The sequence below is a fragment of the Pseudonaja textilis genome, chromosome 10, assembly GCF_049901715.1.
Source record: "Pseudonaja textilis isolate UNSWEBS1 chromosome 10, rPseTex1.2, whole genome shotgun sequence".
NCBI classification, from domain to species: domain Eukaryota; kingdom Metazoa; phylum Chordata; class Lepidosauria; order Squamata; family Elapidae; genus Pseudonaja; species Pseudonaja textilis.
This window is the reverse complement of record NC_141999.1, coordinates 1,613,866-1,639,444: the sequence shown is the minus strand read 5'-3', so window position 1 is coordinate 1,639,444 and position 25,579 is coordinate 1,613,866. Positions and strand designations below refer to the sequence as shown.

Sequence of the window (25,579 nt, the reverse complement as noted above, 5' to 3'; positions counted from 1 at the left end):
GTGGAAAAAACCGGGCTGGGCAGAGTAGGGGAGGGCAAAACAAGGGAGAGGGAATTCAGAGGAAGACCCAGGCCCACCCCCTCTTCATCCTAGGGCACGCAGGGAGGAACAGAGAAGAGGACTTGGGGTGCGTGGCTTACGAGGGAGGAAAGGGCCCTGATTCCCTTCATTAGCTGCAGCTGGGAACAGTGTATAAAAAAGACAAGCTGCAGCTGGCAGGCTGTTGGGAGCAAACATGACTTTATCCTGTATTGTCATGGCTTATCTGTGTTCTGAAATTCTTGCTTCTGCCTTGTCAAACTAGTTACTTCAGTTTGGCTTGTTTGGATTTTAAGTTACAGGTTGCATTGTTCATGTTTTGGAGGGACAAAGGCTGTTCCTGGGAGTTTTTTTTCTCCAGCCAGAAGGTAACCTGGACATTGAGGGCAAAGTTGGAGATAATAAAGGGACCCTTATTGCTTATCTGACTGGGTTGCCTTCATGCCACGCCCCTTTGGGTCATCAGAGAACCACGAGACAGTGGCTTATTACATTCAATCAGTCCACTCTTTGCATTGGTGGGACAAATGGATTCCTGCAACCTCCCTTGCCATCCATGGCACCCCGTCATTGCCCAAAGTTCATGGGCTGTGGGTGCAGCTGACATATGCAGAAACACACAATCCTGGTCATCAACTAGGAAACTCATTTCAGACCATTCACATACCTTTCAGCCACTAGTCTTACCTGTCTGGGAGCCCTCCTCCTGTGGCTGTTGGTATCTTCCAGTCAAATCCAGAAGTGGAATCCCAGACAAGCCCCCCCCACCATTGGGGTCTGAGCCTGGTGCCAAAGCCAATGAAGACCACCAGATACATGGTGCAGATTTGTTTGCTTTTATTGAAGTGCTCCAAGAGAAGGGGTCCTGGCCAAAAATGCCAAAGAACCTGAAGCAAGCTTCATACAATTTCACTAAAGTATAAGGTGGGATAAATAAGAAATATAATCTAATAAACATTTTAGTAAGGATCTAACAATTGTTCTATTGGTTTCTAGCTGTTCCTATTTCTAAACCTTGCTAATGAACGCTCCAGGAGTTATCTAATATACATTCTATTTGCTGCCGGCCAACCCTATTCCTAACTTCCAGCTGTGGTATGCAGGATATCTAACTTTTGTTACCATTATCAATTCTTTAACCACCCATATTTGATGCAAGTTTTGCAAGGGCATATTCTCCCTGAATAAACATTCTTTGGTCTTGCCAGACAGGCTCCACCATTAAAAGGCTTCCTACTAGCCTTTTTTTAATAGAAAGAATCCAGGCCTGGGAGCACCCGATCCCCAACCTCTTCCGATGGCTGGAGTGGAAATGGGGTGGGGTGTATGCGACTCAGTGACCAGCAGGGTCTCAGCTGCTAAGTGTGTTACCTCTCTTCTGCCAGCCTCCCCCAGGCCAACCTTGACTCACAACCACAATTTATGTTGCTAAGCAAGACAGTTCAGTGAGTTGCACCTGATTTTGCAAGCTTTCTTTTGCACGGAGGAGCCTTCAAACGCCTGGAACAAAATCATCTGGGATGAGACCAAAACTGAGCATGAGACACAGCCAGACACAAACCCTTGCAGAGGAATCCACGGGGCTTACGGAGACGCAAAACCATCCCTCCAGGAAGCCTGGGGGTGGGTCTCTGCTGCTCCGCAGTGGGGAGATTTGGCAGCAGCCCAAGTCGATGGCAAGAGGAATGCACCATCTGATCAGGAAATATTGGGGGGACAATGTGTGTTCATCAGCTCTGAAGCTGCACACGGGGCCTACCTGGACTTCCCGATAGACACCCCCACCCCTCCCAGAAAGGGCAAGATGACCCTGGACTGGCTTATAGCAGGAGCCCTGGGATGCCTGTCAGTCTCATGGCCTCAGGCATACAGCTCATGCAAGACAACCCAGTTCTGCTCCACAGAGGGAGTCCGCAATATACATCGTTTACGTATTGTTTTACATGAAGACGTTTCTGGGCCCCAGTAAGACTACCGTGGCTCCGATTGTGGTTTAGACACTTGAGGGGTGGTCCTCGAATTGACAACTACAGCAGGGATTGGAATTTGTGTCGTAATAAGTTAATGTGGTTGTAAAGCAAGTCCTCAAATGATTGGACCCAATTTTATGACGCCTTTTACTGCAGTTGAGAAGAGATCTAGCTTCCACAACTGACACTCCTTGCCAGAAACTGGCTGGAAAGATGGCAGATCTCAACCGTGCAATCACACGGCCCTGGCACCACGCTCCTAACTGTGAAGGTTCTTTTTCTGAGCCCATAACTTCAAACACTCATTAAATGAAGTGTCGTAAGTCAAGAACTCTCTGTATGACGCACCTTGTGTGTTCATATCTGGGGACTGCTTGTTTTAACCATGCCGTAAGATCTGCAACCGTGTGAATAACAGGCCCTTTTAAACTTCTTGTCCATGCAAACCACACAGCTAGAAGCAGTCATGGAGGTTACGAAAGAATTTATCACGGAGAAAAGAAGATGTAAGTTGTGCTTTCATGGCCACCTAATCACGCAGAGAGCCCGGCTGGAGGAGGGCTGCGTTACAGCCCCATCCTCCAGTGGTTTCTTATGGCTGTCAGCTTCCGCTATTCACGCCAGAGAATAAAGACAAAAAGCAAACCTTCTGCCAATGATCTCTGCCGTAAAAACACAGCAGGAAGGGACCAGCAACAAACTTGCCTTTTGTCGGGGCTGCCGGCTGAGTGCCGCCCACGACCAATATAGCCACGACCACCTCCACCACACCCTGTAATTTACTTTCTCCAAGCAAGGAGAACGCCACTTGACAGATAATGAAACCCCACACCTCAGCTGTTGGCCGCGCATGCGCAGCACGTCCCACCCATCACCAATCTTCAGCGGCACAGCGTCATTACTGCTGCGAGGTTCCGTCCGACTGTCCACCCGCCAGAATGGCAGCCCTGGGCTCCGGTAGGGCCGGCTATGGCTACATGAGGGGTGGGTGGGAGGGGGAAGGAACCCAGTGTAATTGAATGGCTGTAATCAGTGCCAAAAGCCAATGGATATTCAACAACATATTCCCCAAGGGGGAAGTGGAGGAAATGGCAAAATTAAAATAAGAAAGTAATTGATCCTGGTTAATTTCCATGAAGGATCTTGTCATGGAATAGATAACAGTTTCATCTCTGGCTTTCACGGCCAATTATCTTCTCAATGGCTGCTGCCTGAAACTGTACCCAGAGCTTTTTTCCTCCTGGCTTCTGGGCTCCTCCTGAAAACGATTCCTGTTGCTCCCAGGGCCAGACGCAGAGGAACCACCCAACAGAATGGCCTTCGTTTAAATATCAATGATGACAAAAACCTCTGGTTTTCCTTCTTCGTGGACCTGCATGGCGGAATACGTGATTGCTTTGACTTCTGTCCCCTGAGATGAACAAGCAAAGAGAAAACAGTAAATAACTTGCTAATTCAACAAACCATGTTTAATCATGGCTTATTCAGGAAGAATTCAAACATCCTTGTCAAGAGCAGAGTTCAGAAATCAGATGTGACTATTTGAGCAGCAGCGTCCCTTTGCACGGGATCAGACTAAGAACAACTAACAAGGGAAGAGCCCTTTAGCCAAACTGGAGGCAGTGAGTGTCCTGGCTCCTCCTAGTCAAGAGGAAAATAAATGCAGTTACTGAGTGTATAAATCATGCCAAGCCATACCACTAACTGGCTTGTAAGGCATGGGTTATTTAACTGTGGTTATGTGGAGCTAAGCAAGTGTGGCTTATTCAGTAAATCATGGTTAAATGAGCTATGACTTAGGGTAATGTGTGAACCCAACCACAGGAGAGCTTGCTTTTTTCCAAGTTGCCGTTTCCAGGGGAAGCTATTTGCAATTATTTGAGTCAGTGCCCTTTTAGCTGAAAGGTTGGAATGAACTTTATGTGGTGGATGCAAGTTATGAGCCTTCGATTGTTTTCCTGCAATGCAAAAGGACGCTCAATCAAACCAGACTGGACTCTGATTCACTAGTCCACAATAACCACATTCAAGCTTGTTAGAGCATACCTGGGGATGCTTCTGCAAAGAGAACTCCTCTCCCCACCTTGAAAATAAAAGAAAGCCATCATGGAGATGATTACCAAAGTCAAGCATTTTTTAAAAAGCCATCAACGAAGGAGAGGGAAGCCTCCTGGCTCATTTAAAGCAGGGCTCCCCTATTTGTCCATGTGAGCGGAGGGCCGGCACACACGTGTGGGACTGAATGAAGCTGTGCAAGCATGCCTCCCACTCGCACAAAACCACCCCCCTTTCTCCCCCCCCGCCAACCCAGAAAAGTAACGCGGATTTCAAGGCAGACAGATTTGATCCCAATGGCCTGCGCTTCCTTTCCCAAAAGTTCATGAGAAATCACAGTGAACCAGAAGCCTGGCAGAGGGATGACGCTTAGTAGCCATGTGGACGCTGCAGAATCTCCCACGAAAGTCACAGAGTCTTTAGATTTTAGAACTTCAACTCTTCTGGATAATTTAACTTACCCAATAGATCGTATCTTGAAACGTATTCGGTCCATGTGAACCACTTTCACTTCCTATAAACAGGGAGGAATTTAACCTTAGTACGAAATCTATACACCCTCACAGGCTTCACACAGCTCTGGTAGCATGTCGGAGTACCAGGATCCTTAATCCAAGCAGAACGATTCCGCACTCTCTGCCTACATCAAAGTGCACCTGAAGCGGTAACTTCGCAGAGCCTACAAATTGATATTCTAGTCTGCTCCAGCATCCTGAACAGCTGATGTAATCTAGTTAAGTTATAAAAATCTGATTCACAAGTAGAACACAACTAGTGGCACCTTAACAAAATACATGCCTGCTCCTCTAGATTTCCTCACTGACTATTTGCAGTCTTATGATTCTACCTCAGCCTCGTAAGAATGGATGAAGAGCCGGTATGTAAGATATCCCTATTTCTTAACATGAAAAATAATAAATACTCACTCTGGCTATGAAAAACTCCTCGGCGCTGAATTTATAGAGCCACTCATCAAGGAAATGGAAGAGGAGAGAGAGCATATCATGCCCTATGGAAAAATACATTAGAAACCTCAGGTGGATTTTCAAAGCAGAATTCCTCCTCCCTGCCCAAACCCATCCGATTCTCGCCTTAAATAGCTGGCAGGCAAAGGAGATGAAAGAGGATCTTTGTGTGAACCATACTGGGAGGGCTCCTTATTTTCCTGCACATTCTTAGCTAAGTTAAAACATTCTTTTTTTGCTTGTTGTCCTGGACAACAGGGTTAAATTTTCTGCCTACCTGCAGGAATCGGCAATTATGCATACAAGTATTTTAAAACTTTGAAGAACTGTTTTAATTGCCACTGAATAAGCACGTTTGTCTTTAGCTAGGTTTACTCAAGGTAAATCACTATTGTCTATGTAAATATGATAGCTTGACATTTTATGTTCCTGATGAATGGTTAAGAATTTATCCATATTGAGTCAAAGATCCAAAAAATGTGATAATGTTCCTCAAACACTCTGGATCACATCAGGCTAAGTGAACAGTGGAAAAAGCTGTCCGCCTTCTTCCTTCATTCCAGGTTGCATTGTAGGTCACACTGCAGGTATGCACAACTGGAGGGAGGGGGGGAACCAACTTGCCATTCAACTGCAGTTTGTTTTATGACAAGGCCAGAAAGCTGAAAACATCCCCAAAAGCTCTTTCATAACATGTGAGCACCAGTAATTTACCTCAATTTAAATGTACCTTTCCTTAAAATGAAATTCTAGAAGTGTTCCCCTCGTAGAAATGTGCCCACTGGGTTATGGAGCCTGGCACCAGTCTACGCCTCAGGGGGTGTGGCTGTTGTTATCAGGGAATCTCTAGTAGCCTCCAGGGTCACTGCTCCCCAATCGCCCGGCTGTGAGACCCTTTTTCTTAGGTTGGGCTCAAGGGATCAGGTGGGATTGCTGCTGCTATACCAACCTCCCTGCTGTGTGGCAGCTTCCCTACCTGGGCTCCTGGACCTCACTGCAGGGCTGGTGGTGGAATTTCCCAGGCTTATAGTTCTGGGGGATTTCAACTTGCTATCCCTGGGGTTGGGCTCAGAGGTAGGCCAAGATTTCATGGAAACCAGGACTTCCATGGGCCTGTCCCAGGTCATCCAGGGCCCAAGTAGGAATAGTGGTCACACACCCCGATTTGGTCCCCTTGTCGGAGCAGTGCCTGTGTGACCTGGAATTATTGGAGGGCCTGTCCTTGGTCCCCTTGTCATGGTCAGATCACAGTCGGGTAGCAATGAGTTTCTCAAGAGCTGCTACACCCCACCCCAGGGGGGGCAGGATTGACTGAAGAAAAGTTAAGGAAGCCCTTTACAAAACAACTTTAATGACTGCCGTATATCAGACAAGATCTATATAGATATATTTTGAATTTTCCATAAATCTTTCTCCCACCCACATGGCATAACAGACTAGAAGCCAATCTCTTTGGGGTGGAAGTAATGTTTTCCATCGGCCTGCGTTTTGTGGTGGGCAGAGAAGGACTAAATAGTTGATCTTACTTCAGATGTTTTCTTTGGAATCATTTGAGAAATGTCTCATACACAATAAAAGCAGATCCGTATATTTAATCAATCATTCATGCACTGACAGATCTGAGAGGTCCTGGGTACTCTCTGTGCTTGCTCTTTTCTTGCAGACGTTTCATTAACCAAGCTAGGTAACATCATCAGTGCTAGTAAGAACTGGGGTTTGCTGTCCTTTTATATTCTGGTGTCTTGCCTGTCTGTGTGGATGTGGGTGGGTGGGTAGGGGCGGTCTTAGGGATTATTTGGTTGGGCTGTTTACGGATGGCTGTTTCTTTGGCAATTGGGGTCTTGTTTACTTGATTTTTAGTCTGAAGTTAACCTCGGAGTTAAACGATGCCGAGGGTGTCAAACTCGTGGCCTGCAGGCCAGGTGCATCCGTGCTGGCCAGGCCCACCCCCGGTTTAATGAAGGGGAGAAAAAGTTGTGATTCATCACGCAACGACAACGTGACAACGTGAGTCTGACACCCCTGATTTATGCTGGTCTGCTTGCCAATTACTGGTGGAGAAGTGCTGGAATCTTTTTCTCTCTCTTTTCGGCTGGTTGACTGACAGGCCTTCATCTAATACCTTGCTCTTTAAAACCACTCATGTAATTCAAGGCAGACTTCTTAAAAGTTGTCCCTGCCTGCGGAGGTTGTGAGCAAAAACTTCTGGGGAAATGCCTGATTAGAACAGCCAGGTTCCAACAGCGCTTTCTTACCTTCCGCTTTCACCTCTACAGTGTCGACAGGTTCAACAGTCTCCGTGTCTGTCATGTACCCAAACATGGCCATAGCACATTGTTCAAATGCCTCTTCCAAGGAATCACCCCAAGCGTGCAACCTACAGGTTAACCAGAATTAATTCTACTTGGTAGGATGGGCCTAGCACCAGAATAAAATACACAGATGAGAAATCTGAAGACCAGACTATCGGAAAGAACAATTCAGTTGACTTATAGGATAAATGGTAAATGTTTTATACTTTGAGATCTCCAATAAATAGATGCCCTTTTAATTCTGTGGCTTCTACAATAACTTGCTCTTTGGAAAAACCTTTGTCTCCACCCACCCTTCTTCCCAGTCTGCAGAGGAATTATGTAATCTTCCAACAAGTACAAAACCATATTAGCTAGAAGCTTTTGAGGAAGACATGTATCTTAGGGAGATAAACTCCTGTTTTGCAGATAGTGAGTTCATATTTGGTTCCTCCCCTTTACAAATAGAATTGGAGACTGGAGAAACTTCCAGCCTGGAGAATGATTTTCAGTCGAATTGCCTTCCCGAAGCATAATTTCTGTAAGCCATAATTTCCTGACAACCCAGTCACAAATTTCCTAAATTATAAAAGACTCAATTTAATTAATTTAATGGACTCAAATTAAGAATCTCTTAAATTAATTAAATCTCATTAAACACACCAAACCAAGATAAAATTTTATGGTTTAATATAACACGGGAACTTGGACAATGTATGGAGCAAGACGAATAAGTAGTTTAACATGGTACAACACTTTGTAGACAGATTTAAAATGCTGGTCTAGCATATCCAGAGCCCAATAAGGCTAGAGTTACTAAGGAGGGATTATGACATGAAAAACCTCTTTCCGGAAGACTAGAGAAAGAATGGGCATAACTTAGCCCTCCCTCCTTCCATTTATTAGAGTACATGCTTGAATAAAAATACTCACTGCACATCAGCCGTATGATCCAGATCTAAAGGTGGTTTAAAAAGAACACATACAATCCATTAATTAAAATCAAGGTGAGATCCAGAGAAACCACAATAAAGCCTCAACCTCAAGAATTTTGATTTGCTAATGGAAATGTAATCCTCTCAAATTCAACATTTCAGCAACATTTTTGGGAAACAGAAACCTATTGATTTAGCAATGCTAAAAAGCAGAGGTCTCCAAACTTGGCCACTTTTAAGATTGGTGGACTTCAACTCCAAGAATCCCAAACTGCTCCTCCTGCATGGATGGCCAATGAGGAGTCAAACAATCTTTGCCTCGTTTCAATTCCTTAATTGTAATAAGTTGCTTCTTCACGCTTTGTTTTCCATTGGTCTTTGTTCAATGATGATTTTTAGCAGAGGTCTCCAAACTTGGTCATTTTAAGACTGGTAGACTTCAACTCCCAGAACTCCAAACTTGGCCGCTTTAAGACTGGCAGACTTTGACTCCCAGAACCCCAAACTTGGCCGCTTTAAGAAATATAAAGACAAGGAGATTGTGGTCCTGAAACAAGTACCCAGGAGAGAGATGAGAAGAGAATACCGATTTCTGACTAAAATTTTACTTTAAAAAGAGGTGAATTATAGATGGCTGATTCCAGAAAGTTTAATGTTCACATGGCAAGAACAGAGGCATAGAATTGATTCAATTGAGAAAGCTGAATTATTTTATACAGAATATTTTGGAGGGAAAGAGGAGACAGAAAAAGAAATGTCACTAATTGAATTCCAAGAGGACTGCCAAATAGCGACTGAAAAAGAAGATGCAGTAGGCGGAAAGGTGGAAGTTAAAGAGCAACATGAACTAAGATCTACGAGAGCTGCTAAACCTACCTATAAAATATAATAATGGAAGAGAAAAAACTGATTACAATTAACATAAATGGACTTAACTCAGCTGTTAAAAGAAGGAAAACTTTCCATAAATTAGAGAAATTAAAATTTGATATAATTTGTCTACAAGAAGTACATATTAAAAAACAATATGAACAATTGTTGATACAGCCAAAATTAGGGAAAATATTTACTTCCTTGACACAATGTAAGAAAAGAGGAGTGGTTTTATATATTAAAGAGACCACCCCAGCAAAATTGATTTATACTGATGATGATGGAAGAATACTAATGGTGGAAATAATGGATAATAATACGAAAACACTCCTGACTGCAATCTATGCTCCGAATGACAAACAAGAAGAATTCTACAAAAAATTACATATGAAAAAAGTTGAACTGGTCTATGCTAATATAGTTATGATGGGAGATTTTAATGGAATTGTAGACAACAAACTGGACTATACAGCACAGAAAACAATAAAGCAAAATAGAAAGACTCTCCCTAAATCTTTTTTTTAAATGGTGGATGAAATAAAAGATACATGGAGAGAAAGAAATGCTAAGACTGAACAATACACCTTCTATTCAAATAGACACTTATCATGGTCCAGAATAGATATGATATGGATGTCAACAGAATTAATAACTAATATTCAAGAAATAAATACTGAAACAAGTACTTGGGCAGATCACAATCCAATGACAATTAAATGGAAAGGACAAAGAAGATCTAGATGGACGTTAAATAATACTATATTAAAGGAAAAAGACTTCATACAGAGGATGGAGAAAGAATTGGCCTTTTTCTTTAGAGAAAACAAAAAAGACACATCAATCCAGAATGTATGGGATACAATGAAGGCATATGCCAGAGGCTTGATAATAGACTATACAAGGAAAAGAAATACCACGAAAAGACTAGCCTCTAAGACATTAGAGAATGAGTATAAAGGACTTGAAAAAGAGCTACAGAAAATGTCAGAGAAAAAGAACATTAAGTTAAAAATGGATATAATTAAACATAAAATGGGACTAATGGAAAAAGAACTAGCACAGAAAATCAGAGGTGCGAAACAGAACGATTTTGAAGATGCAAATAAACCAGGTAGATGGTTAGCATATAAACTGAGAAAGGAGAAAGAATCAAGGAAAATATTGCAGTTAATAGATGATCAAGGCCAAGTTTGCTATGGAAGTAAAGAGAAGAAGGAAATTATACGAAACAATTAAGAGAAACTATATACACAAGATAATATTGATGAGGAAAGAGTACTTACAGAATGCTAATCTACCCCAGATACCTAAAGAGATTGAAACAATGTTAGAAAGCAATAAAAGGATGGAGTTAACTGAAGCACTTAAAAAGCAAAACAATAGAAAGGCACCAGGCCCAGATGGATTTCCGGCAGAATTTTACAAAAAACTACAAGAATCGTTGAACCTTCCATTGCTAGAAGTTATGAATGAAGTTATGTTAAAGAAGAAGATACCAAAATCATGGTTAGAAGCTTATATTACACTTATCCCAAAAGAGGAGGCCCATCCGTTACAAATCAAGAACTGTAGACCTATCTCCTTAGGAAGGAAGAATTTAAGTTTCAAGCATCCTCAGATGATCTGGTTTTCATTTTAGAAGATCCACTAGAAACAGCATCAAAATTGATAGAAAAGATAGAGGTATATGGAAAGGTGACTGGTTTGAAAATAAATAAAGACAAAACAAAGATTTTGACAAAGAATATGCTATCAAGACAAAAGGAAGAACTGGCGGATCTATTGAAAATCCAGGTCACGAATAAGATCAAGTACTTGGGGATACATTTGACAGCAAGATGTAGTACAGTAAAAGAGAATAACTATATTAAACTTAAGCAGCAGATAGCGTTAGATTTGGTGAAATGGGAAATTTTACAACTATCATTAATAGGGAGAATATCAACAATCAAGATGAATATATTACTCAGAATTTTATATTTGTTCCAAACAATTCCAGTTAGGCTTGGAAAAGATAATTTTGAAGATTTAAATAAAATTTGCTGAAATATATATGGCAAGGTAAGAAAGCGAGAATAAAGTTAAAACGTTTGCAAGATGCCAGAATAAGAGGAGGATTTGGTTTGCCTAATGGGAGTTGTATTACCAAGCTACAAATTTGATGTGGGTTAAGGAATGGATAACATTAAGAAATACTAGATTGTTGACATTAGAAGGACATAATCTGTTGTTGGGGTGGCATGCTTTTCTATGGTATAAAAGAACTAAAACACAGGGGTATTTTCGAAGACATTATATATGGGAGTCTCTGTAGTTAAACTGGGAGAAGACTAAAAGGCAATGTTATTTGAAAATTCCAGTCTAGTTATCAACTATTGAAGCATTTTCCTGTCCTATAATATATAAAAAGGAACAAACAGTTAGATATGGTGAAATATTGAATGAAAAGGGTAAACTTAAATCTATGCAAAAATTAGAGAAACAAGGTATAAAGATGAATTGGTTTTCATATGCACAAATTCAAGGTATGACAAAGATTCTAAAACAGAAGGTTTCTATGATAAACTGACTGATTTAGGTAAGACTTTGACAGGTACTGATGAAAAGGTGATTAAAAAATTGTATGGATATTTATTAGAAATTAAATTAGAAGAACAAGTTAAAGAAACTATGATTGCTTGGGGGAAGAATTTTGGATATGGGATTGATCTAGAGAAATGGCAAAAACTGTGGTCTCTAAATTATAAAATGACAATGTCAACAGCATATAAAGAAAATTCGTATAAGATGTTTTATAGGTGGCACTTTCCCCCGACAAGAATAGCAAGAATGTTCAAGAATAAATCCGAAAAATGTTGGAAATGTCATCAGACACCTGGCTCATATTACCATAAGTGGTGGACTTGTGCGGATGCCAAAAAATACTGGTCTAAAATCCACATGTGGTTGGGAAAAAATGACAAAAAAGCATATAGACTTGAAACCAGAGATATTATTATTGGGAATTGTACCTGAAATATATAGTAAAGAATTGAAATATCCGATTGTAAATGTATTAACAGCGGCTAGGATTGTATTTGTCAAAAACTGGAAAAATGAGAAAATACCATTACAGGAGGAAATTATTAAGAAAATATTGGAATGTGCTGAAATGAGTAGACTGACATTTGAAATCAGATGATAAACAATTTTATAAAATTTGGGATCTATTCTATCAATGGTTAGACAATAAAATACAGTAATGAAATATGTAGACTTTTAGAAAATAATATATAAAGATGTACTTATTATATCTACAAAATGATTTTAGGATAGATTTGGGATGATAATATGAACTGTTATAAATAAACTAAATTATGATTATCTTGTAAAACATGAATGAATAAAAGTACAGTCAAATGATTGATTAATAATGATACTAAGGTATTTAATTTTTGATTGAAAATGCGAGATTATATGCAATGTAATTGTAATTGAAGACTACGAAATGGAAGCACAAAACAATTTGTAAACCAACCGGCACACTGTATGTATATATATGGAAGACGGCTTGATGTTTTTATGTTTTGTTTGTCTTAAAAACAATAAAATTAAAAAAAAAGACGGGGGGACTTCAACTCTCAGAGCTGGCTGGAGAATTCTGGGAGTTGAAGTCTTCAAGCGGCCAAGTTTGGCGGCCTCTGCTAAAAGCCATCGTTGAGCAAAGACCAATGGAAAAGAAAGGGAAACCTCCCCAAGGAGTATTAAAGTGCGAAGAAGCAACTGATTACGATGAAGGAGCTGAAACGAGGCGAAGGCCGCCTGACTCCTCGCCGGCCGTCCATGCAGCAGCAGCAGCAGCAGCAGCACCTCCTGCATCTGGGTCCCCCGGGCGGAGGAGGCGAGGCCGCCGAACTTTCCCCGCAGCTCGCGCCTTCGCCCATGGCAGGGAGCCGAAAGGCGGGCAGGACTCACATTCGTACTTCTTCTGGATGGCCGGGTATTTGGCTTTGACCCCTTGCTGCGCTTCGGTCAGGCCGTAGTCCCGCCCGTCGTCCGCCATGGGGCCGGGCCGCTCTGCTCCGAGGCGCCCGCAGAGGCTCCCTCGGCGCTGGGTTGGGGGCTGGCCGGTGGACTGGGGGGTCCTATCCCAGGCTTATCCTTATCCAAGCCCCGGCAGATCCGATCCCACCTCACGGCGACACCCTCGGCCCCGCTCTCCCTTTTGCCTCCTCCAAAGCGGCTTCCCCGGCCGGATTTCTGCGCGGCCACCTATCCCGGCAGGGGGAAAGGCCCGGCCTCCTCCGAGCGAAGGGCAGAGGGACGGGCCGCGGGGAAGCGCAGCCCAGCCCGGACTCGGACGAAAATGGCGGCTGACGCGCTGAGGGAGGAGGGGGGGGAGGAGGGAGCGGCAGGGAGCTGGCGCGCGCGTGGCCTTTCCTGCCCCGCCCCCCTCCGCCATTCCCGCGCTCGTGATTCGCGGAGGAGGCCGCGGCGGTGAGGGTCTGCGATTGGCTGCCTTTGGCGCGAACGCGTCGCGCGCGGCTGCGGCTCTGAGGCGACGGGCGAACGAGGGGGGGGGCGTCCGCAAAGGAACCGGCGGCGGCTTCGCCAAACGATAACAGGCGTGCCCAGGCAGTCAGCCGTCGGAAACCGGGAGCCGCGCCGCCGCGCGCGCCCCTTCGACGAGTCGCCATCATGGCGGATAAGGAAGGTAGGCGAGCCGCGCTCTCCCGAGGGGAGGACTCCGCCGGAACAGGCCCCGCTCCCGCACTCCCTTCCCGCCCTGGCGGGGAGCCCCTCAGCCAATCCCGGCGCCTGTCCGTCTGGCCCCGCCCCGTATCCCCGGCGCCGCCCAATAGGGTGCGCCCCGCGCGCTGGGCCCGCCCGCTCTGACTCTTTCCCCCGCGGCGGTGTCCGCGCTTCTGGGTCTCGCGGTGGCGGCGGCGGCAGCGGCGGCTGCAAGTGCGCCGGAATGAGACGGGCTGGGCTGCCCGATGGCTCAGGTAGGGGCCGGCGGGAATCTCGGGGCCGGCTGGGGCTGCCGGGCGGGCTCCCCGACTGTTTTCCCTGTTTCCTGGAAGGGGGGGCGGCGGTTTGGCGCTCTGCCACCCCCCATTTCCCCGGCAATGCAACCCCACGCCGCCCTCAGCAGCAGCCGGGTCGCCGCCCTCCGGGGGAACGAGGCTCGTGCCGCGGCTGCCCGGGAGCCGACCGTCGGGCGCGGGAGGGTTACGAGGCCGTAAGTGGGGGCCGCTGGGCCTTCCTCCGCCCCGGCCTTTCTGGGCGGCGCAGCCCCGTGGCTCCTGCGGGCCGGGCCGTGGCGGGGGGGGGGGGGCGCGTTCCCTGCCATTGTGGGCCCAGCGCAGCCCTCTCGGCTGCTCTGGCAGCGGGAAGCGCCGTGAGCCGGTCTCGCTCTTCCGCGCGGTTTGGTTGCTTTCCTTGAGACGAAGCAGACCAGGAAGAAGCATCGCCGCTTGGTAGCCGAGATGGAGGCCTCAGCCCGGCCTCTTTGTTGTGCTGCACGCCAGAATCCGGTTGTCTTTTGGAGGAGAAATGACAATCTGACCCCCCCTCCTGTTGCGTTCCGTCTTCTGAAAAAGATTGCCGGCAGACTTGGAACTTTAACCTTGATGTTGTGTAAAATAATTTCTGACCACAGAGAAAAAAATGATGTGCTCCTCTGTATATGGGTGATAATTATCCTGTCTACGTTAACCGTCACATAAGTGTAGGATTGCAGGTTTAATTAACTAGATTTTGTGCATTTTGCAGGTTGTGAGTATATATCAATACTTCTGTGATATATAAAAAGTATTTTCCTCTCTTATCTCATTCTGAATAGTTTGCTTTACTAATAATTTGTTTTCATGCAACTATAAAATTAATTCAATTGCATTGTTGATGTTATATTTTAGCTGCCTTTGATGATGCTGTGGAGGAACGGGTTATCAATGAAGAATATAAAATATGGAAAAAGAATACCCCCTTTCTTTATGATCTTGTAATGACACATGCCTTAGAATGGCCCAGCTTGACTGCTCAGTGGCTTCCTGATGTAACCAGGTAATTTTCTAAGAATTACAGTTTAAGCATGTATAAATATTGAACACAGTGAGACTTCTGAATAAACAGGCATTTAGCATAAACGTAACTTAAAGACCTTGCTCCTATTAACTCTAGGTACCAATAATCTTTGCATGCGTGCATGTGTTTCTTGCAGTCTGCTTGCTCCCTCAGCATAAAATTATAAAAGTGTTTAGTTTTCTAGTCCTCTAAGTTCTATAGGAATTGAGTTCTAACATGTGCATATTGAGGGTAAGATTTAAATGTATAGAGTAGTCCTCACCATACTTTTAATTTTCTTTTGCAACTGTTTTTATTAACCTATAATAAACAAGGGTGAAACGTAAACACCTATTTTAAATCAAAATAAATTTTGTTCCACAAGTTTTGCTAAACCATTATGTAGTGTTCGGCCAAAACAAAATCTAAAATGTAGCTGTTGCAGAAAAATTAACTCAGTCCTGGGAAAATAATAGTCAAATCTTGAAGGTAGGAATAGCCAAGAAACGGGAATCATGTGGAGTCTTGGGACAGGCTTTCCTATAATTACAATGTACCAGGAAGCTATCAAAGCCCCTCTCTAATTCATCTTAATGCTAAACCAATTAAGGTGGGACTTGAATTTATTTCTCTCATTCTTGGGATTCACATACCTTTACTGTAATGCCTTCTCAGAGTTAGGCCATATTCTATTGTACAGCTCTTTCTTGTGTGGAATGGTACTTTGGCTCAAAAGAATTTGGCAAACAGATTTTTCTACAAGCAGATTCTGCTTTTATTTCCTCCTCTACCCAGTGGAGCCCTAGTGTAGCTGTAGCAGAAGAAATCTGGGTGGTCTTTCCCCCACTCCTCCACAAAAAGTCTGCCTTGTTTTTGAAAATGTACGAAATAGCCAGAGCTTTTGGCTCTTTCTTCATTTTCTTAGCAAAATATTCTTATTACTTAGGGATGCCTTAAGTGTTCAAAGGATGTTTTTTCTTTGCAGTGTTCACTGACTCTATTTAATCCGTCTAGCTTTTCTTTTTTCCTTTTAAGTTCAACCCCGTCTCATTTTTTAATGGCATTGCAGACCCGAAGGCAAAGATTTCAGCATTCACCGGCTAGTTCTTGGGACCCATACTTCGGATGAGCAAAACCACCTTGTGATAGCCAGTGTTCAGCTCCCCAATGACGACGCCCAGTTTGATGCCTCACATTATGACAGTGAAAAGGGAGGTAAGAGAAAAGTTCAAGTTTTGAGTTGTGGGTTTAGACCTCTTGTTTAAAACATGGCTTGTGCAACTGCATCTTTTGTGTACTTCTTAGCAGTAGCTGATTCCTTGTTTTGGTTTTATTGGCTAAAAGGTTTAAAATCAATCAGTTATGTATGTATTAGGTGCGTAATGAGCTGATAGAAAATATTAGTATTGTAACATTAAATATGAAACGTCAGGATTTTGACTTCTTTATGGTAAATCAAAGGAAAGCTTTTAATGCCACGTTTGTTTGAAAACACTTTAGGAATCAGCAATAGCGTTTTAGGATGCTGCATTGTATTATTGCATTCACTGTTATATTTTATATTTCTTTTCTCAATTCATATCCTCTGATGAGCAACAAAGTTCGAGTTTATAAACCTTATCTTTTATTTCCAGAATTTGGCGGCTTTGGATCTGTGAGTGGAAAAATCGAAATTGAAATAAAGATCAACCATGAAGGAGAAGTGAATAGAGCCCGTTACATGCCTCAGAATCCTTGCATTATTGCTACAAAAACTCCATCCAGTGATGTTCTTGTATTTGATTATACCAAACATCCGTCTAAACCAGGTTTCTGCCGATTTGCATGTCTTCCATTTGTTTAGAAATATAGTCTTAATGTTATAATAGGCTAAGTAATTATTATTTGAAAATAAACATGTATGCATTCTGGCATTGAAAAACATATGGTAGTGGTTAGGATTTTGAGTAACGGTTTAATGATGTGGTTCAGCTAGACCAGGGGGTGTCAAACTCAAGGCCTGCGGGCCAAATCCGGCTCATGGGATGCTTAGATCATGCCTGCGGGGCTGCCCTGGAAACAGTGGACAACCAGCCAGTGGCGCCTCTGGCAGTGGGTTGCAGGAGGCTTTCGCAGCCAAAAACGGAACCTGGGAAGGCGGCCCGCGGCCCTCACAAGCTCCATTTTCACTGGCAGGGGTTGCAGGAGACCATTGCAACCGGAAACAGACCTTGGGGTCCCGTTTTCGCTGGCAGAGGGCTTGGGCGCCTCCAACATGAGTGACGTTGACCTGGCCAAGCCCCCCCCCACCCCCAACTCTGATGCGGTCCTCAATGAAATCGAGTTTGACACCCCTGAACTAGACAGTCAAGTTTTCTTTCTTTTTTTAAAGTTTTATTTGTTTTATTAGTATAATATATAAAAAATCCATTTCAATCAAATAGGGCACCATTATTTTTAGGCAATCAATAAAGTGTTTGTAATAATATATCACAATAAAATTAATACTGTACTAACAATATTTTGTTTGTCCATTTTAACAAATTTCCATTTTAACATTTATCCTGTCCCTTTCTAACTTCTGTTTTTATTGTCTAGCCATTGATAAAATAAGTCATATGTCAAAAAGTATTTAGTTTCTTCTTTGTCCTTAATAGTAAGCGTTAGTGTCTCCATTCTGCACATTCTAATATTTTCTTAATTACCTTCTCATCAGTTGGGATCTCATCACACTTCCATTGTTGAGCATATACAATTCTAGCTGCAGTTAGTACATATAAAATCAAGTATATAGTCTTAACATATTTTTTCTGGTAGAATGCCCAATAAAAATATATCTGGTTTCATATATAAATGTTTCATCATTTTTTCCAACCAAGTATGTGGACATGTCCACCACATATGGTAATATGAACCAGAGGTTTGATTACATTTCCAACACTTAGTAGATCTATCCTTATACATTTTTGCTAATCTTGTTGGAGCAAAATGCCATCTGTAAAAAATTTCATACAAATTTTCTTTATATGCAGTTGACATAGTCAGTTTAACATTTCTATCCCACATTTTTCTTAATTTTGTTTCAGGTTGGTATTAAAGCTAACACTTTTTCACAGAAATTACATGCTTGCTATTTGCAATTCCCTAGTGTTAAATGTTTAAAAAAATGAGAAGCAAAGATTATTATTTTATTACATTTGTGCTCTTGCTGAGCCGCTGCTTTCCTTGTAGATCCTTCCGGGGAGTGCAATCCAGATCTGCGTCTTCGGGGGCATCAAAAAGAAGGTTATGGTCTGTCTTGGAATCCAAATCTTAGTGGACATTTGCTTAGTGCATCTGATGACCACGTGAGTAGTTACGTACTTAGACATCCCATTACATGTATTAATTGCCAGGTAAAATTATCCTAACAAAACACACTTTCTCTCCTTGTTTAAGACTATTTGCTTGTGGGACATAAGTGCTGTTCCAAAGGAAGGGAAAGTGGTGGATGCTAAAACTATCTTCACTGGTCATACAGCTGTGGTAGAGGATGTTTCCTGGCATTTGCTCCACGAATCTCTTTTTGGATCTGTTGCTGATGATCAGAAACTCATGATGTAAGCAAAGCAGCATCCCTTAACTCAAACTGAATTTCTGGTTTATTTTTTTATAAAGAGAAGAGGGCTTTGTTAATCATATTTACAATAATGTATATATTACTAGCTTATGAAAATAGTTTCTCAAACTGAATTTATTTTCTTTCTTTTTAAGCTGGGACACCCGTTCAAACAACACTTCTAAACCAAGCCATTCGGTAGATGCTCACACTGCTGAAGTGAATTGCCTGTCTTTCAATCCTTACAGCGAGTTCATCCTGGCTACAGGATCAGCCGATAAGGTACCTAACTAGAATTATGTGTAGTGTTTGGTTTCAGTTTATGGCTCTTTTTATTTTGATCAGCATAGTACATAGGGGTTTTTGTTTTGGTGGTTTTGGGGTTTTTTTTGGTATTGAGGTATTGGACATATGATTGCACTATATTGACTGCTATATATGAAATAAAGGGTAAATGTTTTAATTTGTCAAAATGTTTTATCTTCCTGGACAGACTGTTGCATTGTGGGATCTGAGAAACTTGAAACTTAAGCTACATTCCTTTGAGTCACATAAAGATGAAATATTTCAGGTAATTCATATAATGGTTATGGAATGCCTTGCTCTTGATCATTCAACAAGTTGACTGTTTTTAAGAAGATCTTTCAAAAGTTCTACAATGAAAGCAAACATTTGGTTAATGTACTGTTCCATTTTTTTTGCTCAAGGGGTGTGCGCAATAGTTTACTCGCCATTAAGCTTTCTTAAGCCAAATACTTAGCCAGTGAATGGAATTAAGATTAGGAAATAAGATTGTTGTAACCAAATAGTTCACATGTCTGAGGACGGTCCCCCAAGTGGTATGTTGTAGCATTTGAGTTAGAGAAGGATTAATAAAAATTGAGATAGATTATGGTCATGAAATGTCTCACATTTGGTTAATCACTGGTGGAAGAGAGATTATAAATCCATCACTGTCACATGCACATGCAACACACAATGGTGTTGCTGTTTCAAATTGTCATTAAGTGAGGACTGCCTGTACTACAACAATGTGTTTTGCATCGTCTTACTCCACAGGTTCAATGGTCACCACATAATGAAACTATTTTGGCCTCCAGTGGTACTGATCGCCGACTGAATGTCTGGGATTTGAGGTGAGCATCAAATTAGTGTAATGACATGTATATAATTTTTTTATCAGGAATGGCTTTCATATAATTCAGCTGCTTCTTTTCTAGTAAAATTGGAGAAGAACAATCTCCTGAGGATGCAGAAGATGGTCCCCCTGAATTGCTGGTAAGTGGGTACTTTAATCTACTCAACCATTCAACCCAATACAGTACAACCAACACAAGCCCTAAAAAGAATAACACTAACATACATCAAGAACATCTCAGAAACTACCAACAGACTACTACAGCCACATGGCATCAGAGTAGCACACAAGCCAGCTAAAGCCTTTCAAAACGTCCTAAGTAAACCAAAAGATCCAGAAACCCCAGAAAAAAAACAAAAACAGGAGCCATCTACAGTGACTACAACAGTAGGACGAAGAGGCAGAAGACCGACAGAATGCATCCATGAATACCAACTAGCGGTCAGAAGACATGATGAAAACTTTAATTTCACAGTTAACCATAGTTTCAATTGGGAAACTGACCTACCCCAAGCCGAATCCCCAAATGCTAGGGAATTTCTAGAAGCCTGGCACTCTGACAAATTAGACATCCATAGACATAAACAATACCTGCATATTGTTCAAAAGAGACAACAAGCCAACAAGGGAATCAAAAGATCAAAACTTCTCCCCGCCAACAATCAGCACCCTGATAAGCATCGATTTACTCCAGAATAAACATCAGACTGACAATAAGCCTAGTCAAGGAACTGCCAAACAATCAACAGTAAATAGCCCAATCAGAGACCCTCTAAGACAGGTGTCAAACTCAAGGCCCACGGGACTGGCCTGGCAATATCAAAGGACTGCCTGTAGTGCCTCTGCCAGTCAAAAGGGGCCCTGGGGGAGTGCGGCCCCCCACAGCCTGTTTTCGGCCTCTCCAGCCGCACTCTGAAGGCCAAAAACGGTCCTTTACGGTCCTCAGGGCGGCCCTGGGGGCCAGATCTAAGCACCCTGTGGGCCAGATCCGGCCCACGGGCTTTGAGTTTGACGCCTGCCCTAAGACCATCTCTACCAAGACCGAGAGGGTAAGCCACTAGAGCACGGGTGTCAAACCAGGTCACTTTGCTGTCACGTGATCTATCGTGACTTTCCCTTTGCAGAGCGGTGGTGGGTGTGGCCTGCACGTGACGCATCCTGACCACAGCCGCCAGTTTGACACGCCTGCACTAGAATATAAACTGAGAGCAAACCCCACTCCTTATTAGCACTGATGATGTTACCTAGTTGGGTAATGAAACATCTGCAAGAAAACAGCCAAGCTCAGAGAGCACCAAGGACCCCTCCTATCTTGCCACAGTGGTATTCTCTGTTTCTTTTCTCTGTTTGAAGTGATTCCCTCCTCCATCTTTTACCCAAAATTCCAGAATCTGCCTGACTGAACGTTTTGCTTTTGCCACCTTCTGTTATGATCTGTTTTGTCCTGAGATGTGCTTTCCATATCCACACCACAGTAAAAGAGGTAGTAAAATAAGGTGTATGGTCGAATGATGCTTGCTCAGGGACCCTATAGTGGCTTTTGAGTGTGATCACATTGCGTAACATTTCTCCTCCAGGTTGTATCAGTCTGGTCCGCCTTAGTTTTTCCTCTGATTTCCAGGAAGTTAATCTCCAAACAACTCAGTGTTTTTCCATGATCTATCCCCAGTCTTAACAGAATACCATAAACTATTTTGGTTTTGAGGAGTAATTTCTGAAAAACCATTGAGCCACATCAATAATAGAGAAATTGAAGAAGAAATGGGATTATTTTAGAGCCTAAAAATTCAGTTCCTGCTATAAATTTTGCACATGTTGACTTTGTATGTCCATGTAAGTTAAAATAGAAAACTCCAGCATCTTTACTGCTAGGCCAATATTTTACTGTATTCTAGATATGTTTTACGTCTCTTGGATTTTATGAAGTTTGTTTCTGATAGTATGCCCCATTGCTGTTGTGTATTTGTCACTTTCTCTTGATTTTGATATTAGTTCATTCATGGGGGTCACACTGCAAAGATATCTGACTTCTCCTGGAATCCCAATGAACCCTGGGTAATTTGTTCTGTATCAGAAGACAATATAATGCAAGTGTGGCAGATGGTACGTATTTGGTTATTTCAAGGCTAAGCCAAAGTGCAAATTTTAGTTGCCTGTTCCATTGCTTCGGTTAGTTTTTAATCTTTTAATCGTTCCTTGCATGAACAGTGTTGACCCTAGAATTAGTTCTATTATGGCAATGTCTTTAAAGAATGTGACATTCCAAGGCATCACACCCTGGCCACGCCCACCCCCAGTTTTGCGAAAGGGGGGAAAGTGTCACAATCCGTCATGTGGCAATGTGAGTTTGGCAACCCTGTTCTAGAGTATGTTGAAAGTTCCTTATGCTAATCAAGGGAATTTATCACCGGTGTTTGAGGAAAGAATAATAAAATCAGTGGTGGGATTCAGCCGGTCACAACTAATCATACCCAACGTTTTTGCTGAGTGTGGCAAACCAGTTAGACATATTCCGGAAAAATCTGTGTGTTCTGGAGCACATCTGGTTTTTGTTCAGCATCCTTCCAGTTGGCGGGGCGGGGGGACCCTCCCCAAAAGTCTAAGTGGGGAGCAACAGAAACATTCAGTCACGTTACCCAGGCGAAAACTCCAGGGATTTCACTGGGGCCACACCTAAGGTGGCAGCCCGGGGCCAAAGTGCCGGCGGAGTGCCAGAGGGTTGGGGCGGGTGCTGAAGCCAGCGCCCCTGCCAATTGCCCCTTCCTGGCCAGAGGTGGGAAGCGGTCACGTTTTAAGTGCTGGTAGATGCTGGCTAGAGACTGGCCCGTTTCAGCGCCCAGGTGCCCTCGCTTCCCCCAAGCATTTGTTTGCCTACCTGATATCCAGCTCCAGCCCGTTTCAGGCCGTCACGCGCAGGGAAACAAACGTTAGTGGAACTAAAAAAAAAAAAAAAAAGCTCAATCAATTCCTACTTCTCGCAAAAAACAACACCCCTCACGAGTTTGGAATTGATTGAACTTTTTTTTTTTAAGTTCCACGAACGTTTCCCTGCACATGATGGCCTGAAACGGGATGGAGCTGGCAATCGGGTAGGCAAATGTTTGGGAGAAGCCAGGGCATCTGGGCAGTGGCGGTGGGGCAAGCTCCGTGGTGTGGCACTGCGCTGCAGTGGAGAAACGGGCAAAAGAGCCGCCTGCGCGAGAGAAGGGAGCCGCTTTCCATCCTCCTTGCTCCTCCTCCTTCCCTCATGCCGGCAGCTCCATTTCCAGGTTTCTCCATTGCAGCAGCAAGTGCCCAGGATCCATGTTGATAGCCTGGGGGGGTGGGGAGGGGGGAGGAGAGGAACAGGTAATTTAACAACCAATTCGCCTGGGGTCAGGTTGGCCATTGCAAGAGACTCGTCCCGCATGTGCAGTGGAACTGGAGGACGGGGTTGGCCACATATCTCATGACGGCCAACCTTACCCTGGGCAAACTGGTTGTTCAAGTATTTGAATCCCACCACTGAATAGAATCCTTACGTACAATAGATAAACACTGTTGCATGTTAAAGCTGCTTAATGTTACCTGTCAGTGACACGGTTAAAAATTGTGAAGTTCTTGGTGCTTCCTGAGCTTGGTGGCTTTCTTGGAGGCATTTCCTTGCAATTCACATTGATGGTACCTCATTGGGTAAGCAAAGTAACGTCAAGGTGTGAATTGTAATGGAAGTTTGCAGACAAGCCACCGAGCTCAGAGAGCGCCAAGGACAATGCAGTTCAACTCTGAGCTGCATATATTCTCTTCAGTTGGAACAGTTAACAGTTGCCTTCAGAATTGGTATGCTTTGCCCACCGAATCAATACTTATTTCTCTATTCATCCCCTATGTAGGCTGAGAACATATATAACGATGAAGATCCTGAAGGAAGCGTGGATCCAGAAGGACAAGGATCCTAGACACGTGGCCCCTTTTCTTATTTCTCTTCCTGTCCTCCTCCTGCCTTTTCTAACTATCCTAAGACTGACAACATTTGAGAGAAAGAAGTCACACCCTGTGCATCCAGCCGCTCATTTGTGAATGCTGTTCGACTGAGAATGTAAAAGGCTGCTGTTGAATGTTGACAGATTGGCCTTTTTGACCATTTCTCTTCTAAAGAATTTGTGAGCTATGCTAGTGTGAATATCTGTTGCCACAACTATAAGATTAATTTGTGATTTTTAAAAAAATACAAGGTATGCTCAAACCGTTGCAGTACAAGTTGCAGAGGGGATTCTCTTACTATAAATACTTTTGATGCCCTCCAATAAAAGAGTTGGAGTTACTCTTGTTCTCTAATCACCAAGTTCTTGGCTTAAATAAATCCAACGCAGGTTCATCAATCCTCGTTCGCGTCTCTAGCTGCTGTAAGACTTTCTTCCTAGGTTTCTCTGCAACATCCTCTTCCCTCTTATCATTTTCCAATAAGGCATCTTAGGATGTTAGGATATGAATATAATATGGGGATGGTCTACATATCTGCACATTGCTCGGCTGTCGCTATCTCTCTTGAAATGTGTTTTATCTTTCTTGTTTTTGTTTTTGTGTTTTAACTTGGGAACCAAGTTGTAAAAGGTGTTTCAGCTGAGTGATAGATTGCAGACCTCATGCCCAGCTTCCTAGAATTGAGCACTGGTAGCAGGTATACATAATCAAGAACCATGAAGCTAGTTCAGTCCACCCCCACCCCCACCCCCCCAAATATTTGCTGTGTGGATTTAACTGTTTCACCAGCATCCAGTGTAACTTCATGAACTCTGTAAAGAACTTCAACTGAAATAAATTCATTTTTTATGTAGAATGTGACTCGTCTTTTTTTCTTCACCTGAACATGTGTAGATCTTTTAACAAATTATATATTTTTGAAAAGTTTGTCTTTTAGGTTTCTTAGAAAGTAAAGATGCTCCCTGAGTTACAATCATAATTGACCCTGGAACTACAATCATAAGTCATTGTGGTCATAAATTGATGTGTTATGTGATTGTACCCAATATTTTGACAATTTTATGGTGGTTAAGTGAATGCCATGGGGATTAAATGAATCTATTTTCCCCATGGGTGTTTTCTGCCAGAAATTTAAAAAAAAAAAGTCACAAATTGTCATGTGACTCTGGGATGCTGCAAACTATTGCCAAAATGAGTGTGTGTGTAACTGGAGTGGTGTGTGAGTTGGGGGGGCGTAGGTAAGTAGGTTTGGGGGGAGTCTCGTGTAACTGAATGGTTGCTAAACAACCAAGGGCTACCCTGTATAGATAGATCAGCTGAAGTAAATTGTTCTTAGGGAATAAAAATTGTGTGATTATGTGCAACTGACTAAAGATGGTCCTAATGTTGAAAGCTATGTTTGCTTGTGCGTATGCAGCTTTTTTGCAATAGTTCTGCGCATAGTAGTTCTGTTCCGCACCACTTCGCAACAGCACTTCCTGCATTCCTGGTTGCTGTCACCCGGGTGGTTGGGCAAGGCAATTTCCTGCCAGTTTCCCACAATCAGAATTCGGGGGGGGGGGGCGGCGCTGGGAGGAAGTTGCCAGTTTCAGGCTTGCAGGCAGGTAGCCCCCTGCCCTGGGGGGGGGGGCATGATGTGAAGGTATGTGAGAAGTACCCTGTGAGTCGGGGACGACGACACACTTAAAACTTTGTATGCTGCTCAGAATCACTGGCCATATAAATTGT

The 25,579-nt window shown here is 43.1% G+C and overlaps 2 protein-coding genes across 6 annotated transcripts; one reads left to right on the top strand and one right to left on the bottom strand.

Moving 5' to 3' along the window:
* Positions 1–861: 861 nt before the first annotated feature.
* On the bottom strand, positions 862–13,569 carry TSLIG1 (tRNA splicing ligase complex subunit 1). 3 transcript variants are annotated; one of them, XM_026702743.2, is made up of 7 exons: positions 13,083–13,569; positions 8,254–8,278; positions 7,285–7,406; positions 4,991–5,073; positions 4,526–4,578; positions 4,056–4,092; positions 862–3,420 (listed from the first exon to the last, which is right to left on the bottom strand). In XM_026702743.2, exons 1-7 carry the CDS (start codon positions 13,168–13,170, stop codon positions 3,334–3,336), a joined length of 495 nt encoding a protein of 164 aa, XP_026558528.1. In that variant the 5' UTR covers positions 13,171–13,569; the 3' UTR covers positions 862–3,333. The 3 variants fall into 3 exon arrangements, with proteins under 3 accessions (XP_026558528.1, XP_087795644.1, XP_087795643.1); XM_087939518.1 differs by having other exon boundaries at positions 13,300–13,491; XM_087939517.1 differs by lacking the exon at positions 862–3,420 and adding an exon at positions 3,461–3,967.
* On the top strand, positions 12,781–24,707 carry RBBP4 (RB binding protein 4, chromatin remodeling factor). 3 transcript variants are annotated; one of them, XM_087939514.1, is made up of 12 exons: positions 12,781–13,107; positions 15,026–15,173; positions 16,243–16,388; positions 16,808–16,981; positions 18,384–18,499; positions 18,591–18,751; positions 18,906–19,032; positions 19,244–19,321; positions 19,810–19,886; positions 19,971–20,028; positions 21,881–21,991; positions 23,761–24,707. In XM_087939514.1, the coding sequence occupies exons 1-12, from the start codon at positions 12,900–12,902 to the stop codon at positions 23,824–23,826; spliced, it is 1,470 nt and encodes a 489-aa protein (XP_087795640.1). In that variant the 5' UTR covers positions 12,781–12,899; the 3' UTR covers positions 23,827–24,707. The 3 variants fall into 3 exon arrangements, with proteins under 3 accessions (XP_087795640.1, XP_026558523.1, XP_026558522.1); XM_026702738.2 differs by lacking the exon at positions 12,781–13,107 and adding an exon at positions 13,550–13,821; XM_026702737.2 differs by lacking the exon at positions 12,781–13,107 and adding an exon at positions 14,010–14,113.
* Positions 24,708–25,579: the final 872 nt, after the last annotated feature.